The 19,021-nt window shown below is 42.4% G+C and overlaps 1 protein-coding gene across 1 annotated transcript in view; it reads left to right on the top strand.

Moving 5' to 3' along the window:
* Nucleotides 1-8,640, top strand: part of LOC117531560 (RING finger protein 17-like) — an 89,318-nt gene extending 80,678 nt beyond the window's left edge. The window contains 2 exon segments of the mRNA XM_034194681.1: nucleotides 5,475-5,661; nucleotides 8,513-8,640. Coding sequence (XP_034050572.1) covers nucleotides 5,475-5,661; nucleotides 8,513-8,617 — 292 coding nt within the window. The 3' untranslated portion in view covers nucleotides 8,618-8,640.
* Nucleotides 8,641-19,021: the final 10,381 nt, after the last annotated feature.

The raw sequence follows: 19,021 nt of genomic DNA, 5'->3' as shown, positions 1-19,021 counted from the left end.
ACGGTCCTTCGCACCCCTGGATGACAGGAGAGCTTGGAACCATGACAGAAGTCAAGGACCGCAGCCCTCGCCTCTGGTGGGACGTACAATTTGTTCTTCGGACCTGTCCCCGGGTCCGGGCTCCGTGTCAGGGCCTCCCGGACGGTCTTCTCCACGTCCCAGGTAAGGGTGGCCACGACAGTGGACTCGGGGATAATGGTTTCAGGGGGGTCTCACAGCTCGGTCTTGACCTCCTCTTCATGCACCCGGGACAGGGCGTCAGATCGTTGGTTTTTTGTCCCGGGGCGGTAGGTGATCCGGAAGTCAAAACGCCCGAAGAACAGCGACCAGCGGGCTTGCCTGGGGTTCAGACGCCTGGCGGTCCGAATGTACTCCAGGTTCAGATGGTCCGTGAAAACCGTAAATGGTACCGATGCTCCCTCCAACAGATGTCTCCACTCCTCAAGAGCCTCCTTCACCGCAAGAAGTTCCAGGTTGCCGACGTCATAGTTCCTTTCAGCCGGGGTCAACCTGCGGGAAAAGTAGGCTCATGGATGGAGAACCTTGTCGGACTCCCCGCTCTGGGATAGCATGGCTCCTATCCCTGAGTCAGAGGCGTCCACTTCAACTATGAACTGGCGATTAGGATCGGGCTGCACCAGAACTGGTGCAGTCGAGAACCGGCGTTTCAACTCCCTAAACGCGGCTTCGCACCAATCCGACCAGGTGAAGGGGACTTTTGTGGAGGTCAGGGCTGTCAGGGGGCTAACTACCTGACTGTAGCCCTTAATGAACCTCCGGTAGAAATTTGCAAAACCGAGGAACTGTTGCAGTTTCCTACGGTTTGTTGGTTGGGGCCACTCTCTCACCGCCGCAACCTTGGCCGGATCAGGGGCGACGGAGTTGGAGGAGATTATGAACCCCAGGAAGGACAAAGAAGTGCGGTGGAATTCGCACTTCTCGCCCTTCACAAACAGCCGGTTCTCCAACAACCACTATAGGACCTGACGTACATGCTTGACATGGGTCTCAGGATCCAGAGAAAAGATGAGTATATCGTCTAGATATACGAAGACAAACCGATGCAGGAAGTCCCGCAAGACGTCATTAACCAACGCTTGGAACGTCGCGGGCGCATTGGTGAGGCCGAACGGCATGACCAGGTACTCAAAGTGACCTAACGGGGTGTTAAATGCCGTCTTCCACTCGTCTCCCTCCTGGATCCGAACCAGGTGATAAGCATTCCTAAGGTCCAATTTCGTGAATATTTGGGCTCCATGCAGGGGCGTGAACACTGAATCCAACAGGGGTAACGGGTATCGGTTGCGAACTGTGATCTCGTTCAGCCCTCTGTAATCAATGCATGGATGGAGTCCGCCGTCCTTCTTGCCTACAAAAACGAAACCAGCACCCATCGGGGAGGTGGAGTTCCGGATCAACCCGGCAGCTAACGAGTCCCGGATGTAGGTCTCCATTGATTCACATTCCGGACGTGAGAGGTTGTACAGCCTGCTGGACGGGTACTCAGCGCCCGGTATCAAATCAATGGCACAATCGTACGGACGGTGTGGGGGCAGCGTGAGTGCCAGATCCTTGCTGAAGACGTCAGCAAGGTCATGGTACTCGGCTGGCACCGCCGCCAGATTGGGGGGGACTAATACCTCCTCCTTAGCTGTCACACCGGGTGGAACCAAGGATCCTAAACACTCCCGGTGGCAGGTTTCGCTCCACTGAACCACAACCCCAGACGGCCAATCAATCCGGGGATTGTGTTTCAACACCCATGGAAAACCCCAAATCACTCGGGAGGTAGAAGGTGTTACATAAAACACAATCTCCTCCCTGTGATTCCCAGACACCACCAATGTCACTGGCTGTATCTGGTGTGTGATTAGTGGAAGAAGGGTGCCATCTAGTGCCCGCACCGACAATGCTGACGGTAAGGCCACTAGAGGGAGCCCAACCTCCTTTGCCCATCTGCTATCCAGCAGATTCCCCTCCGACCCCGTGTCCACCAGTGCTGGGGCGTGAAGGGTTAGATCCCCGCTCAGGATCGTGACTGGGATTCGTGCAGATCTTCGGGGTTTCCCCGCATGGGTGTTGTGACCCACCCTTAGCCCAGTCTCTAAGGACGAGTGCTGCTGTTTTGACCGTTTGGGGCATTCTCTCTGTGTGTGCTCGGTTGAGCTGCAGAGAAAACACTCTCCACGGATCAGCCTCCTTTGTATCTGATCTGATCGCTTTTTGGCCCTGCTCGTTTCCATAGTAACGTCAGCAGGGGGAGCTGTTGTCACGTGGAGAGCCCTGGCAGTGGAGCGTGGGGAAGTCGGCTCCCTTTTGGACCCAGGAGGAAGAGGGACGGCTTGTGCCTGACCACGCCCTTCGTCTCGCTCCCGTCGGTGTTCTGTTAATCGGTTGTCCAACCGTATAACCAGGTCGATAAGCCCATCTAAATCCCGCGGCTCGTCCTTCGTCACCAGGTGCTCCTTAAGGACCAGAGACAGTCCGTTTACAAAGGCGGCGCGGAGCGCAACAGCATTCCAGCCGGCTCGCGCTGCCGCGATGCGGAAGTCGACTGCATACTTCGCTGCACTCCGATGCCCCTGCCGTATCGACAGCAGCACGCTTGAAGCGGTCTCGCCTCTATGAGGGTGGTCGAACACCTGTCGGAACTCCCTCACAAACTCAGTGTAAACCATTAGGAGCCGTGAATTCTGCTCCCAGAGCGCCGTAGCCCAGGCGTGTGCCTCTCCTCGAAGCAAATGTATAACGTAAGCCACCCGGCTAGCGTCTGACGCGTACATGACGGGATGCTGTGAAAAGACGAGCGAGCACTGCATCAAGAAGTCCGCGCACGTCTCCACACAGCCTCCATACGGCTCCGGAGGGCTTATGTATGCTTCAGGGGAAGGTGGGGGGGTTCGTTGAACGACCAGCGGAATGTCTGTCTCTGGCACACGGTCAGCAGGAGGAGGTGCTGCAGCAGCGCCCTGAGCATGCGCTTCCACCTGGGCCGTGAGAGCCTCCATCCTACGATTGAGAACAATGCTCTGCTCGGTAACTAAGTCTAACCGAGCGGTAAAGGCGGTTAAGATGTGCTGCAGCTCACCCAACATGCCTCCTGCTGGCGCCTGTGCACCTCGCTCTTCCATTGGCTGTTCAAGCGATGGTTGACGCCCCTCAGGATCCATGACGCTGGCCGAGAAATCCTGTTGTGAAAGTGTCGTGACACGGACCCACAACAGGGGGCGGTAATGAACGGACAATGGATAAGCCAAAAAGTAACAATTTAATGTTGTGAATCGCACAACGACGTACAGACAATAACAATATGGTGGACTGTCAATTATACACAAAGTGACGTGTGGGCAGGCTCGACGATAGAAGACGCCTGGCGAGAGAAGAGCCGGATCCCACACAGCTTCCACCACCAACGGAGCTGAAGAACACCGAAGCCGCCAAGCCCTGCGCCCCAGGTGGCCGCTGTCTTCAGCAGTCAGACCCGGTACTGCTGGCAGAGAACAGAGACAGTCCTGATGAGTGTGAGTTCGCACACTCAGTAATCCCACAGTCTGTATACAGTTAGGAGGGAGCACCTCCAATCACACACTCGTGCAGCTCCTGAGATAACCACTTATCTGGGTGGGGTGGGAGGCGAAGCCGTCGCAGTCCACACCAAACGCCAACTCAGCAGACAGGGTATCCGTCCCAGGAAAACGGCTGCAAAAAGAGATCAGACTAATACTCGAATTAAGGTTCAGCAGAGAATTACCTGAATGGTAGCTGATTTCTCGGCGAGGAGGTGGAGTTGCAGTCCGGCCTTTATGGTGATGGTGATGAGATGAATGAGTGACAGCTGGTGCTGATGATGAGTGACAGCTGTCACTCCCAGTGGCTCCGGCACCCTCTCGTGCTTGAAGCCCGCACTCCAAGCAGGGCGCCATCTGGTGGTGGTGGGCCAGCAGTACCTCCTCTTCAGCGGCCCACACAACAGAACTCTTCTTTTAAACCATTTTTCAATATTGGTGGTTTTCCTTTTTTTGTTAGATGTGTCCATCTTTGGGTTTAAAACCATGTTGAAGTCACCTGCACAAATCAGAACTCCAGTCTGGAGTGCAATTAGTTCAAATATTTTTTTAAAGAACACCTTATTACTAGCTGGAGGTGCATAAACATTTAGCAAAGTCACCTCTTTATCATCTAACTTACCTTTCACCATTATGAACCTGCCTTCTTTGTCTTTGGTTTCTGACAGAGGCTCAAAATGAACAGAATTTGGTATCAGGATAGCTACACCCCTTTTGCGCCCTGTTTTAAACGATGATAAATAGGTATGTCTAAAACCCATTTTCTTTATTTTGTCATGCTCCTGGCTTGTTAGGTGGGTCTCTTGCCAAAATATAATTTGTGTCTTCTCCCTCTTTACCATAGATATTATTTTACTCCTTTTTATAGGACTAGTCAGGCCATTTACATTGAGAGAGACAACCTTAAATTCCTTGTTATGCATGTGTGTACCAGAGTCCTCTCAAACGTATGCTCCCAAACCCAAACAAAGAAGTTTCTATGAACAATGAGCACAGAACGGCTGCAACAATAAAGAAATACAGTAAATAATAAAAACTGGGCTTCCATCAAAGAGGCTGTCCGTGGACCTCTTGTGTAGGGGGATGTTTTGACCACTAGGTGGCAGGGCCCCCTCAAGTCATTTATGTGGGTGGCTGTCACTCAGACTCTGTAGACTGACTACCTAGTTCTTAAATAAAAATAGGCAGGATTAAATCAGTTAATCTCCTCTGTATGTTGATCGTGATCAATATAGACACTTTAAAGATGGGGGAGGAAAAAAAGGGAAAGAGAAAAAAAAATCTGCTCACTGTCCTGTTTCAGGTTACCAAATAGGAAAAAGAATAACTTAACACTCCTCGTTGTCTGCGCCGATCTGTCGGTTAAATCCCCGGAGCTTGTCTCGGACCCTTTGCTGGTATTCACCTCCGGTTCCACGCTGGCCGCTTTTCACCTTCTCCCAGCGGGGGCCCGGTCGCGGTGCTTCTCGCTCTCTGCCTTCAGGTCTCGGTGGTACGCTTCGATGCTTTTTATTGAAAATAATGGGTTTTAGAGCAATCCAGCGCTCTGTGTGAAAGACCCTTAACTTCTGTTCACAAGAAACACAGAATTAAGGGAACTGATTTCCACACAGGTATTTACTCACCAGTTAGTTAATGGTTCTTTTTTCTCTCATTTGAGAAGTCCAGCTGCCAGGTACCCAGACCACGAGTGACTGTGATGCATGTGAATGAGTGATCCATCATCACAGCAGCCCTGAACCCAGCTGTCTTCAGTGTGTAGCAACAAAAGACCTGGCGTTGTTCTAATACTTTCAGACTGTGAATGGATTCACTCCTTGTGTGTGTTGAGAGCCATTGGATCATCTTGGCTGTCACAGACCTGCAGATGTTACACTGATGCTGTCCTTCTGCTCTTCTTCTTGTTAGGCTCCGCCAGATGCCAGCTGAGCTGCTTCGCTTTCCAGTTCAGGCGCTCAGAGTCCACCTCATGGGCTTCAAACCCCCCGCCGTCAGACCGCAGGAGGATGTGCTGCCCTACAGCCCCAGGTGGAGCATGAAGGCTGTAATAGACACAGTCGACCTGCTCCACGGCACAATCACAGCCTCAGTCGTGGTACGAAACATGTATAGACTAACATATAGAATGTGTGATTATAATAGCACAACTGATTTTTATTTTGATCACTTGGTTATAGTATGATTTGATTCAGTGTTATTATAGTAGCTCAGCAGATAAGGAGTTAGTCCACCCATCTGTAAATGAGTACCACCCTTGGCTGAGAAAGTAGCCTGCATTGGGCCAACATGTCATCCCTGTTAAGTCACAGATCCTCATCTGTTTCACCTTATGGAATCCTCAGATAAGAACTCATCCAGTGGGCGTCCAGGTCTATATACAGTTGTGTTCAAATTAATAGCAGTGTGTTTAAAAAAGTGCGTAAAGCTCAAATCCTTATAATAGCTTCTATTTCCATACACATAAATGCATTGGGAACACTGTACATTCTATTTCAAATCAAAACAATAAAAAAGTATCATATTTATTAATTTACAGAAAGTGAAGAAATGATCAATGTAATTTACAACAGTAAATACTATGTCTATGTTGCTGACATTAATGAGCAAAGTCCCTCACCATCTCACCATGTCATTTAGGTCTTTCACACTTTTTGTTCAGTAAAATAGTTCTGGAGAGCATTAGCATGGCTAAAGTCCTTCAGCTTCTGAGGAATAGTCTGCCTGTGATTTAAAGAATATCGCAGATTCTCACTCGGCCTCATTCGATGTTTAGTATAAACTGAAAAATACTTAAAGATTTATCTTTCCTGTGAATCACTGAACTAATAGTTGTATAACCACTGTTTCTGAGATCTACTTCACGTCTGTGCTGCATGGAGTCGACCAACTTCTGGCACCTGTGAACAGGTATTCCAGCTCAGGACCATTGGACTACATTCTATACTCCCCCTGCATTTCTTGGTTTTGCCTCAGTAACAGCATTTTGATGCCACCGCACAAGTTTTCTGTTGGATTGAGGTCCTGGGATTGGGCTGGCCACTCCAGAACATTAATCTTCTTCGTCTGGAACCAAAATGCTGCTCACTTGCTGGAGTGTTTGGGTTGTTGTCTTGCTGAAACACGTATTTCAAGGGAATTTCCTCTTCAGCATAAGGCAACATGACCTCTTCATATATATTTATGTATTGAAACTGAACCATGATGCCTGGTATGTGATAAACAGGACCCGACACCATAGAATGAGAAACATCCCCATATCATGATGCGTGCTTCACTGTCATCACAGTGGACTGTAGCTTGAATTCAATTTTTTGGGGAACAGCTGACAAACTGTGGCCCCTCGACCCAAAAACAACAATCTTGCTTTAATCAGTCCACAAAATTTTGCACCATTTCTCTTCAGGTTGGTCAGTGTATTCTTCTGCAAATTGTAACCTCTTCGGCGTATGTCCTTTTTTCAACAATTGGACTTTGCGGTTCTTCTTTTCCATAACATTGTTTTCATACAGGCATCTTGTAATTGTTACAGTACTCACAGGTAACTTTAGTTCTTCTTTGATCACCCTGGAGCTGATTATTGGCTAAGTCTTTGCCATTCTGGCTATTCTTCGATCTATTTGAATGGCGGTTTTACATTTTCTTCCATGTCTTTCTGGTTTTAGTTGCTATTTTAAAGCATTTGAGATTCTTCTGTTGTTTTCATTGTCTGCCCTTCCTTATGTGTTTTCCCCTCTTCAGTCAGTCTTTTAATTAAAGTACACAGTTCTTCTTAACAACATCTGGAACACTCATTTTACTCAGATTTTCAGACAGCAATGTACTACAACCAGCAGGAACAGCATTTGCTGCTTTCATCCTTAAATAAGGGCCACCTGTAAGGGTGGAATAATTCAATTTATTTTATTTGTATAGTGCCAAACCACAACAAAGCTGCCACAAAGTACTTCACATGAGTACAGTGCCCTCCAAAAATATTGGAGCACTTGGTATTTCACATATTTTGTTTATGCCATTGCAAATACAAAACATAAAAAACAAATTTAAATTATCTTCCTTAAACTCAAACTGAAAGCATATCTCTACAACTTGATATAAATTTATTAAAAATGTAAAAGCCTGCATAAGTAATAGAACGTTTTGGTATAAGTTTAAGGAAGATATTTTTTGTATATTTTCTATTTCAAATGGCATAAACAAATTAAAATGTGTGAAATATGAAGTTGAGTACTTTTGAAGGGCACTGTAAGTTCTAACCTTACTAACCCGCTGAGCGAGGTAAGGTTAGTAAGGGAACAATGTAAGGCGCCCCTGAGGGTCACCTTACCTTCTTCACAGTATTGACAATTTGCACATTGTTCTGTTTTTGTTTTTGCTTTGCTTCCAGTTTTATCCTGTGTCACAACAAGCAAACCATCACTGAACAAACATCAAACATGGAGATCATGGTGGCTCGGTGGACAGCACTCAGCCTCACAGCACTCTCTAGGGTTCACCTCCTGTCCGGTTCTTTTCGGTGTGGAGTTTGCATATTCTCCCTGTGTCTGTGTGGGTTTCTCTTGGCACTCCGGTTTCCTCTCTCCAATAAAACATGCACATTCAGGTCTTCTTCTTTCTCTGCCCCTGACGAGGCAGCATCTCTACATCTGGAGTTTGTTCCCAGGTGCCAAACTGTGGCTGGCCGCTGCTGCTCATGGTCGGATTGTGTCTAACTGTAATTAGGATGGATTAAAAGCAGAGGACAAATTTCTTTGTGGAGACATAATGACAGAGGCCCAGGTCAAGTCAAAGTACTCTGTGGTTTTTATTGAGTCTGTAGAGACTAAATGTATTTTATTGTGCAGCTTTACTTTATTTACTTTTTTAATGAATTTGTGTGTGTGTGTGTATGTATATATATATATATATATATATATATATATTTTTTTTATTTTTTGTCGTCCCTTCAGGCTCAGGAACCAGAGCTGAAGGTGTTGCTGTACAAAGATGGCGAGTTGATCCATTTGCCTCTGGTGAAGAGCGGCCTGGCTGAACTCGACTGTACCGGAGTTTAGAAATCCTGTAACTCGGCAAAACTCTGTTCATGTAGGTTTTCATCTTTTACAAAACACACATTTAAAGGTGTCATGTGGTGAAGTTATTCTTTGTCTGCTTTTTGCAGTTCAGTATGGTTTGGGTTTCATGGACCAGTATATATGCAGGACTGTGAAAACTCAGTAGATCCAAGGAATTCCAGGGATTTCATCATGGGGAGAAGGGGGTGGGTGTTGGTGTTTTACTCTGTGATCGTCACTGAGTTTTTAAAATGCCTATCGCAAAGCGTTTTTTTTTTTGTTTGTTTTTTTTACAACATCGTGCAAGTTTTATAAGCCCGCGGACACTGATCTGTATAACATATACAAATCAGTGTCCTCAGATCCACAGAACTCCGTCGAAAAAAATGCCTCAGTCAAAGTGTGGATGTTGCGAAAGTTGTCGTAAAGCGGGACTGACTGGTTGCTTCGGTGATCTGTGTCCCTGCTCCAAGACACTCTTCTTAATCTGTCACTCCAGCTGTGATCCCAGCTGGAGTGACAGGAGTCCATGTCGTCACCGGTTGCCTGTACATAGCGCTGGAGGCCCCCACTGTCACATGGATGCGGGTATGGTGCCAACTTCATTGCTGTACTATGTGACTGATCCATATGTCATGATTTCTAACACATATCTGTCAAAAGGGGCATTAAATACAGGTGTTAAGATGATTGAATGTCTGCCCACCCAAGGTGCTCCTGCGCCTGTAATATATATAACAGGGCTGTTCCACAGGGCGCCATTCTACTATGACCACCCATGGTCCAAAAGAGTGTAAAAAAAAAAAGGGATGACCATCTGAATCCAGCTTGCCTTCTATCTGGCTGGCTGATAAAACCTGGCAGACCTGGCAACCCAACCAAAAATTAAAAAGGAGCTGTGCCCTCAGCCAGAAATGATCAAAAACCACAACAAACACTGCTTCTGCTTCCAATTTTTACCCCGATGGAGCACACGCCACCACGTTCTAAGCCGTAGTCACTATGAACACTTTGTTTAAAGACGTTTGAACATGATTGAAGCCGTTAGGACTATGAATACCTGGAGGTTACGACATACAATACACATACAACCATTTCAAGAATCGGGATGAAATTTTTAAACTGTTCAAAAATTGGAACTCTATTTCAAATCTGGTGCCTATGCTGAGCGTAATTACTGCAAATACCAAGTTTGTTCAAGATTTACAAAGATGGATCAGGAAGTTACTGTGATGCTTCAAAACGTGCCCCAATTTACTATTCGGGATGAAACGGGAAGGAACAATACTTTGTGGAACAGCCCCATTAAACTGTAAAGACAGTATTTACTGCTTGTTCTATAATAAAGTGCACACAAAGTTCAAAATAAAGTTTTAATTTTTGTCAGTAACTGTCCTGTGAGTGTTGAAATCTGTCCCCTCAATCACGTTGTGGCACCTGGGTAACGGGTGGCCTGTTGGGGTGAAATACAGTGGGGACCATGTGTGCCCCGTGGCTGCTGTGCTAATCATGAAGGACCAACAGGAACCCCCAACATGAAACTGTTAACAGGGTTCTGGTGAAACAAGAAGTCCTCAGCAGTGGATCACCCAATGCATGTGAAGGCTGCAGCAGGTCCTCAGACTGCAATCGTCTGGGATTTTCCAGCCATTTGACCGGGTTAAGGATGTGTTGAGGATCATGCGTTTGTCGGCGTGCAGTGACATTCCCACATGAAACAAACCCACGCACAGGCGTCTCTAGATCAATCCATGCGTCTTCCTCACCGCTGAGGGACTGCCACGATGATTATCTGTCCTCTAAAAATGTCCCTACAAATTAGAAGGAACGTCTGACTGTAGTCCCGGGTTACAGAGCGTCACAGTCACCTGAGTGATTCACGTGTCTTTTTGAGGTGGGTGGTTCCGAGTTATTTTGTGTTGGATGACATTTCTGCCTGACTTTGGTTCGGCTCACCAACGTGCAGCTGCTGACGCTCGCCATGAAGAAATGGGCGGAGCCACAGAGAAACCGCTGCAGCTCTGAGATTTGATTGGATTCATGTTTTAAGAACTTATTGAAGCTCTGGATTTAGAATTGAGTTTCATAGTGCGTTTTTGCACCCAGTGCCCTGTACGCTAAGCTAATATTTGCTCTAGTGATAACGTGGCTCTTTTATTCATCTTCACCACCTTAACTCAACTTTTTTTTTTAAAATAAAGTCCTTTATTATAATCTCTGTAGCTCGAACGTTTCCAAATGACTGTGAAGAACATGTGACTGAAGACATGAGATGTTTGGATCCATCACATTTGGATCCATCACATTTGTTGCCGATTTGTTTTCAGCAGTCTTTTGTTGCTGTTTGTTTTTTTTTCACATAAAGTTTTCAATGTTAATGTGTGTTTTGTTTTTGTGTGTGATCTTTCTTCACCTGTCCAGAGCTCTGCACTGTGACACGAGCTCAAGAAACCCAGGCTTTCTCTGGGAGCTGACGCAACAAATCCAAACATCATGTTCAACAAAAATAGACCAGTTACATGTTATTTATTATTTATTGCTGATTGTTTGAATTCAGAAATTAATATCTTTATTTTACCAATCTACCCCCACCCCACTAAGTTTAAATGTCTGGATCACAAACAATATGCAGTTGGATTATTCATTGATTTCAAAAAAGCTTTTGATACAATCACTCGTGACACATTAATCAATAAACTGGAATAGTACAGGATCGGGGGGATAGTACTGTAGTGGGTGAGAAATGACTTAGGAAACAAATTTATGAACCCGACCACCAATTGTTTGCAAGCTGACTTGAGATTTGACTTGGGACTTGCTGATTCATGACTTAATGGTGACTTTGTCCACCTCTGCAAACTTCCTCAGGGCACTGTGCTAGTATACACAAAACTGGTGATACAAAAGACTGTGTGGCTGGAGGCTGGATTGACAAATAGGAAACGGTTCTTTTTAGTGCAAGAATTATCCCATATTCTTTGTCTACTTTTCATCTGTAGGAGGACATAAAATTACATTGTTGCACACGAAAACCAAAAATTTACAGTTTTGCAAGAATTTACGAATGCAACAAAATCTTGTTTTACAACAAAAATCTGCCTTGAATTACTGCATCACTGTGGTTTACATAGAAGTTCCAGTCCAGCTCAGTAAGTTGATTGATTGATTGATTGAGATCCTGGAATTTAGCCTGGTCTTGAGCAGGCTAGCTCCACAGAATAAATGTCCATGGTGACTTATGCCATAACGTATCCCACTTTTGTGAAACCAGATCGCGGATAAATTAAGCCAGGATAACCACGATACCCTTACTTAATACCTACTTTTATGCAATGGGCCACTGGTGAAATACTACAATAAACAATCAGAGAAACATAAAAACACAAATGATTTATCAAGAAAACTACTATTGACACATAATTATGTAGATGTTTAAAAAAACTTGAGGGTGATTCTTAGACTATGGGCACTTATGTCCTTTGATCATATTGTATGAAAAACAGAAAAAAGGGGACATTTCACACTTTTATAGTTATCTTTACAATGAAAGTGTGTTAAGAAATTTGTTCTAGTAGTCTATGATGACTTTTTCACCTTTTTTCAGCATCATTATATGCAAATATTGCCATTTTGTGCTTGTCCCACACCCAGACTTTTGATCTTCAATGATAAAAATGAATGGCAAAGAAACGTTTTTTTTCTAATGTTTTAAAATATCTCTGAATAAAATATCAGTAAAATAATCAAAACATAATTGGGGTATTCAGTGTCATACAACTGTTGTGATTTTTTTAAACAAAATGTAGTTGTCCCACACTGTTGCCGTAATTTCCACAACACTGTAATGTCCCTTTAAACAGTTTGAAAGATTGTTTGGGTAGTTTCTATGGAGATAAACAGTGACATCAGAGCACATGTATATAGCGCCAAATCACAACAAACAGTTGCCCCAAGGTGCTTTATATTCTAAGGCAATGGTGTGGTGGAAATTACATTTACAAGGCCAATAGTGCCCATAGTTAATCACCCTTGAATATCTTCAAAACAGCAATTAGCCATTCTGACCATTTGAATTCAACATGCCAACATCTAAAGTAAATAACGCATATAATTTTTCATCATGTCATAAAAAAAGAATCTGGAATGGTCCCTTTTATAACTTTTATTTGGGTTTTGCTGGTTTAAATTATTTTTGAAGACCTGAAATCATTTAAAATGAGGTGAATTAAAAATACAGAAGTTATGAGTTAATTTCAAAATTGATTTTGCAATTTGACTTTTTTTTATTTGGCATTTCAAAATACAAAAATGAACATATATATAAATGCAGACAATATACACAAAATAGAAAATGGGTTGCAATTTTACAAGAACTGTTAAGGGACATATATGACGTCACATCTTTAAAATATCGCAAGCTGTAAACAAAAACAGGTTAGATTGTTTTTCACACCTAGATTTTATTTATATGTCACATGGAATTACACGTACCATTTTGTGAACCTGTATATGAAAGCAGTGTTTGGAAAATTGCTTTTGATGCATCTAAAAAAAAAAAAAAAAAAAAAAAAATCAAACTGTATTTTGTGTTTATTTGGGTTTCCCTGATTTAAATTCTGTCTGAAGACCTGAAATCATTTAAAATGAGGTGGATTTAAAAACAGAAATCACGAGTTAATTTAATTTCAAACTTGATTTGTGTGTGTGTTTTAAAACCATGAAAGGTTGCAATTTTACTAAAATTGTTCAGGGACACAAATATGACGTCACACGTACCTTTAAATAGCGCGCGCGTTAATACAAATGTGTCAGTCCGCAAAGTGAGTTGGTGAAACCAGACGGAGGTTCACGCAGTTGTCCGCTCTGATCAAAAAATAACTTTTGTCTGAGTTTTTTCCCACAAGAAGCAACTTCTTCAGCAGTTGTTTGTGGAATTGCAAAAGTAAAACAGGTAAACTGAGATGATTTTTTTTAATAAATATAAAACAAATTACGACCATAACCGTTAGGATAACCGTTAGTGTAATTAAACAGGATAAGGTGCGCAAATAACGATAATTTTATAAAAGATATACATCCTGTTTCATCTGAATTTAGTGTTTGTGAGAAAATATAGTGAAGGACCATGATCTGAGTAGAAATAACTTTTTGCATTAGTAAATTTGTATTAAAAAAGAGAATGTTCGTGTTGTCTAGGCAACATGTAGGAAGTAAACAAAAACAGATTGTTACACCTAGATTTTATTTATAATATGTTAAATGTAATTACACATGCCATTTTTTAACCTGTAGGTGAAAGCAGTGTTTGGAAAATTGCTTTTTATGCATGTATAAAAAACAAACTGTACTTTGTGTTTATTTGGGTTTCCCTGATTTAAACCTGAAATAATTTAAAATTAAGTAGATTTAACAACAGAAATCACGAGTTAATTTAATTTCAAACTTGATTTTTTTGTGTGTATGTGTGTGATTTTAAAACAAAAGTTGCATTTTCACTAAAATTGTTCAGGGACACAAATATGACGTCACACGTACCTTTAAATAGCGCGCGCGTTAATACAAATGTGTCAGTCCGCAAAGTGAGTTGGTGAAACCAGACGGAGGTTCACGCAGCTGTCAGCTCCGATCAAAAAAATAACTTTTGTCTGAGTTTTTTCCACAAGAAGCAACTTCTTCAGCAATTGTTTGTGGGATTACAAGTAAAACAGGTAAACTGAGATGATTTTTAAAAAATATAAAACAAATTATGATCATAACCGTTAGTGTAAAGAGGATAAGGTCGCAAATAACGCTAATTTTATAAAAGATGCACATCCTGTTTCATCTGAATTTGCTGTTTGCGAGGAAAATATAGTGAAGAAACATGATCTGAGTAGAAATAACTTTTTGCATTAGCAAATTTGTATTAAAAGGAGAACGTTCGTGTTGTCTAAGCAACAGATGGAAGTAAACAAAAACAGGTTAGATTGTTTGTCGCACCTAGATTTTATTTATATTTACACGTCATTTTTGAACCTGTAGGTGAAAGCAGTGTTTGGAAAATTGCTTTTTATGCATGTATAAAAAAAATCTGAGATCTAAGTAGAAATAACTTTTTGCATTAGTAAATTTGTATGAATTAAAGAGAACATTCATGTTGTCTAGGCCAGTGATTTTCAACCTTTTTTGAGCCGCGGCACCCTTTTTATATTTACAAAATCCTGCGGCACACCACTGTCATGTGTCACGTGTCACGCACCACTAACTCGACTGTCTCTACACGGTGCGTTAGCAACACGTGCGGTACGAATCACTGGTCTAGGCAACAGGTAAAAGGGCCGCAGCTCCTGATGGGGTTGGAATTGGAGATCACCGGTGTTCAGCTTGTTTGCTCCCTTTGTCTTTGCACTGAAATTATTTCAAATTGCTTGAATTGTGTTAAAATAAAACAACTTAAACATCTTGGAAACAGCAGCCAATCAGCCATTTTCAGGGTCATATTCAGCCTGCCAAAATCTATAATAAATAGCACATTTTATTTCTGAAGCAGACTTCTAAAAATTGTATACCAGTGGTTATAGACAGAAAAACACACTTGGATTCAATTTAGTTTCTATTCATCAATTATTATTGGTCAACTACTCACCTGTAATTGTTCAAAAAAATTAAAAGAAAAGAAAGAATCTGGAATGGTCCCTTTTATAACTGGATAATTGAAAGGTGCCCAAATAATTTTTTAAAATAAAAAAAATACACATCCTGCTTCATCTGGATTTGTTTGTGAGGAAAGAAAGTGAAGGAAATTGATGAGTAGAAATGTTTTTTTGGTTTTTTTTTAATGACAGTAAATTTGTCCAAATTATAAAGAAAACCTTCTTGTTGTCCAGGCAACCTGCATTTAATTTATAATAATATATTGTATGCAATTACACAAGACCATTTTTTGAACCTGTAGGTGAATGAACTGATTTTGGAAAACTGCTTTTAATGCTGGCACATTCAACAATTTTGGCAGTGATACCCAAAGTGTGGGCCACAGCCCCCTGGTGGTGGGGTTGGCCATCACCCCCAGCTTCCGCTTCAGTTTGCTCCCTTTATGCACTGAAGTTCCTCCAGATTGCTTGAATTGTGTAACAATATTATGAACTGTAGGGGGCGCACCTACCAACACTGGGCTGTGGAAAAGAGAACTCGCACTGTGTCAACTGTGAGCGGCACCTCTTACCGCTCCAAGTTTATCAAACAGGAAGACTGATGTTCTGTGTCAATAACCTCATTAGAGCAAAGTGTTAAAATGCTTTAAAGGCTCGTGCACTTACTTGATGATTCAATTTTAATTTAACTGATTCTGATCAATCAGGTAAATGCCTTGATCAGTCTGATTTTGATCATCACAGACATGGGTTCCTGATGGTTCCCAGAGGTCCAAGTAAAGAACTGATGACTTTCATTGATGTGTGTCACAGGAAACCAGTCAGCTTATTGAATGAAGCAGAACTTCCAGACAGCTGACCCACAGGCTTCCCCATGGAGCCATTTCATGGGGCTGATCTGCTGACGACATTTGAGGACACCCTTTCCCAGATGAGGTGGGATGAAGTAGAGGTGACCATCGAGGAGATGGAAAAGGCAGAGGCAGCAGCAGCAGCAGCAGCAGCGGCAGAGGCGTTGTTGACAGAAGAGCCAGTTGACAGCCTCTCTGCCCTTCTACTTCCCCCTGCAGAAGAACCACAGGTAGCCTTAATGATGGTGTATGTGTATATACATCACTGCAAAAAACTGATAACACAAACAGGTTGAGGAAACATGCTGCAAAAAGGCTTCTGTAGCTGTGATTGGAGAAACAGTGCACTGTTATTTTTATCTGGTGCTCTGGTCTCATATCCATATTAAACTTTTTTTTTCTGGCAGAAAACTTCTGAGAAGTCCTTCATCCCAAAGCCTTGTCTCAGTGTTCTTCAAAATAAAAAGTGGTCCTCTTTGGATTTGTTTCCATGACATCAATAACAGCTAATGACTAGCTTATAATGCATACAGTGATAAAAGCACTCACCCTCAGTAGGAATATCATCTGACAGAATAATTTTCATACAAGTAGACAGATCACATTTAAGCTTAAGTCTCTCATGTGCTTTCTGGCAAACTAACTGAAATCTGACATCTTCTTTAAGAAAATCCTTCTCTGCCCCCCCCCATGAAGCTGTAGAACTTCATGGACTGTGCATGCTCATTTCTGCCTGTGTACGTGCATGTAGTTTTTGTATGCAGAGGTTTATAAATGAGGCCATGGAAGGACATGATGACCCAGTCCCTGTCTGTGTTCTGTTGAAGCTTCCCTCACTCTCCACAGGACCTGGATGACCTACAGGTCTTCACTGAAAAACTCCTGCAGCTAATTCTCTCTTTTTGTATGTTGCAGCCTGTACAGATGTGGTTTCCCTCCATGGACCAGGCAGATGTTTCCACACCTACACCTGGAACCTCAGCTGGGAGCCAGCAGCCTGTTGGACAGTTGTAAGTCACACACACATTAAAGAGAAACACAATGACACATCGCTTTTCAACACTTCATCTTATGTTGGAATCTCCTCTTCACGTCACCTCTTTTTTGTTTTAGATAATTCAGGAATGAGGTGTTCAATTTTAACAACATGCCACAGACAAGAATTGACTTTATTGTTTTATTGGGCTCATTAAAATAAGAAGCAGAAAAGACTAAATTAAACGTGAGTGAACTAATTGTGCTCAACAGTCAAAGCACCAGATCTGCATCAGAATATGGAAAATGTAAAGTCTGTGATCCTGTGGCTGGTTGCAGGACACAAAAGTGAAGGATTAGTAAAGCTAATATTACTAAAAATTACGTCCATCTTCAGGTGGCATTTAGAGGCCAGAATGCAGGAAACAGTTTCATTTTAAAATAGTTTTTCAAACTTTTCTGGGGAATTCCACTGGCACCAACATTAATCACAAAATACTTCATGTGAAGACCTGAAAATGTATCCTTTTTTTGTTTGTTTTTGTATTCCAACAGAGAGACCAAGAAGAGAAAGGCAAAGACCCAGCTTTCCAAGAAACAGGCAAAAAAAAAGGGCCTCCTAACGCCTTTCACTTTTTTGCCCGGGAGCAGCGGAGAGCCGTCGAGATGGAATACAACATCACCAACGGTGCCATTGTGAACAGGATTCTGGGAGATAAAGTGAGTGTTGATGTGTGAGACATTCACAGCTTCATCACTGAAGAGCCTTGTGTGTGCTGACGGTGTGTTTTTGTCTGTTTGCAGTGACACGCTTTGACAACGGAGAAGCAGGTGCCATATAGAATGATGGCAAGCCTGGAGGAAGACTCCCACCCCGAGCTCTACGACACTTGAAGATCCAGAAGCAGCAGCATCTTTCAATCATATTAAAATGTACACTCAAAAAATAACTTGCTCAGGGAACATAATAAAATTATGTATGCGTCAGAAACGGCATTCGGCATAAAACCTGTGCCAATTCAAAATACAGATCCACCTCAGATTTGCTGTGACAACCCCGAGCACAAACAAGGGAGAAGCGGAAGGGACTTACTTTTCTTTCCTTTTTTTTTTTTTGTTACATTTGCCCTTACAAATCTAGTTGGCCTGAACCATGGTAATTGAGTAACAGTAACACAAATTCATCATGTTGACCCAACAAATTTACATTTAGGTCACTTAGCAGAATTAGTTCTGGCTACGTTAACACATTATACTTTGGTGGAAATACTTTCTATAATTTTATTGTGTTCACTGAGCAAGTTAGATTTTAAGTTCTTGCATGTTAAGTTAAAACTGCATGATTTGAATATGTTCACTCATAAAATTTGATTTTATATAAGTGTGAGGACACAAATTGTGAGTGTCATGATTACGTATTAAACGAACATCCCCAAAAGGCTCAAAACGCTTATTGAGTGTTGTTAGAAGGAAAGGTGATGTAACACAGTGGTAAACATACCACTGTCCCAGCTTTTTTGAAACATGTTGCAGACATCAATTTCAAAAATGAGCAAATATTTGCACAAAAACAATAAAGTTTATCAGTTTGAACATTAAATATCTTGTCTTTGTGGTGTATTCAATTGAATATATGTTGAAAAGGATTTGCGAATCATTGTATTCTGTTTTTATTTACATTTCACACAACGTCCCAACTTCATTGGAATTGGGGTTGTAGAAGCTACATGTTGCACTTATGTTCATGTAACATAAAACACCCATGTTGGGGCAATATTTGTTTGATGATAAATATTCCAAAAAGGTACAGTTTGGATGATCTGTGAGTGAACGTTATGGTGTAAAAACTGCAAAAATAGTGACAAAGTTCCATTTCAGTTTGTACAGGGGTCTAAAGTTAAAGTTGCTCCAATTTTGGTAAAAAGGTGATGCATATTGTTTAACAG

This window comes from Thalassophryne amazonica, chromosome 18, assembly GCF_902500255.1.
Source record: "Thalassophryne amazonica chromosome 18, fThaAma1.1, whole genome shotgun sequence".
NCBI lineage: Eukaryota > Metazoa > Chordata > Actinopteri > Batrachoidiformes > Batrachoididae > Thalassophryne > Thalassophryne amazonica.
The sequence above is the reverse complement of the archived record's forward strand: the minus strand, read 5'-3'. Positions and strand labels throughout refer to the sequence as shown.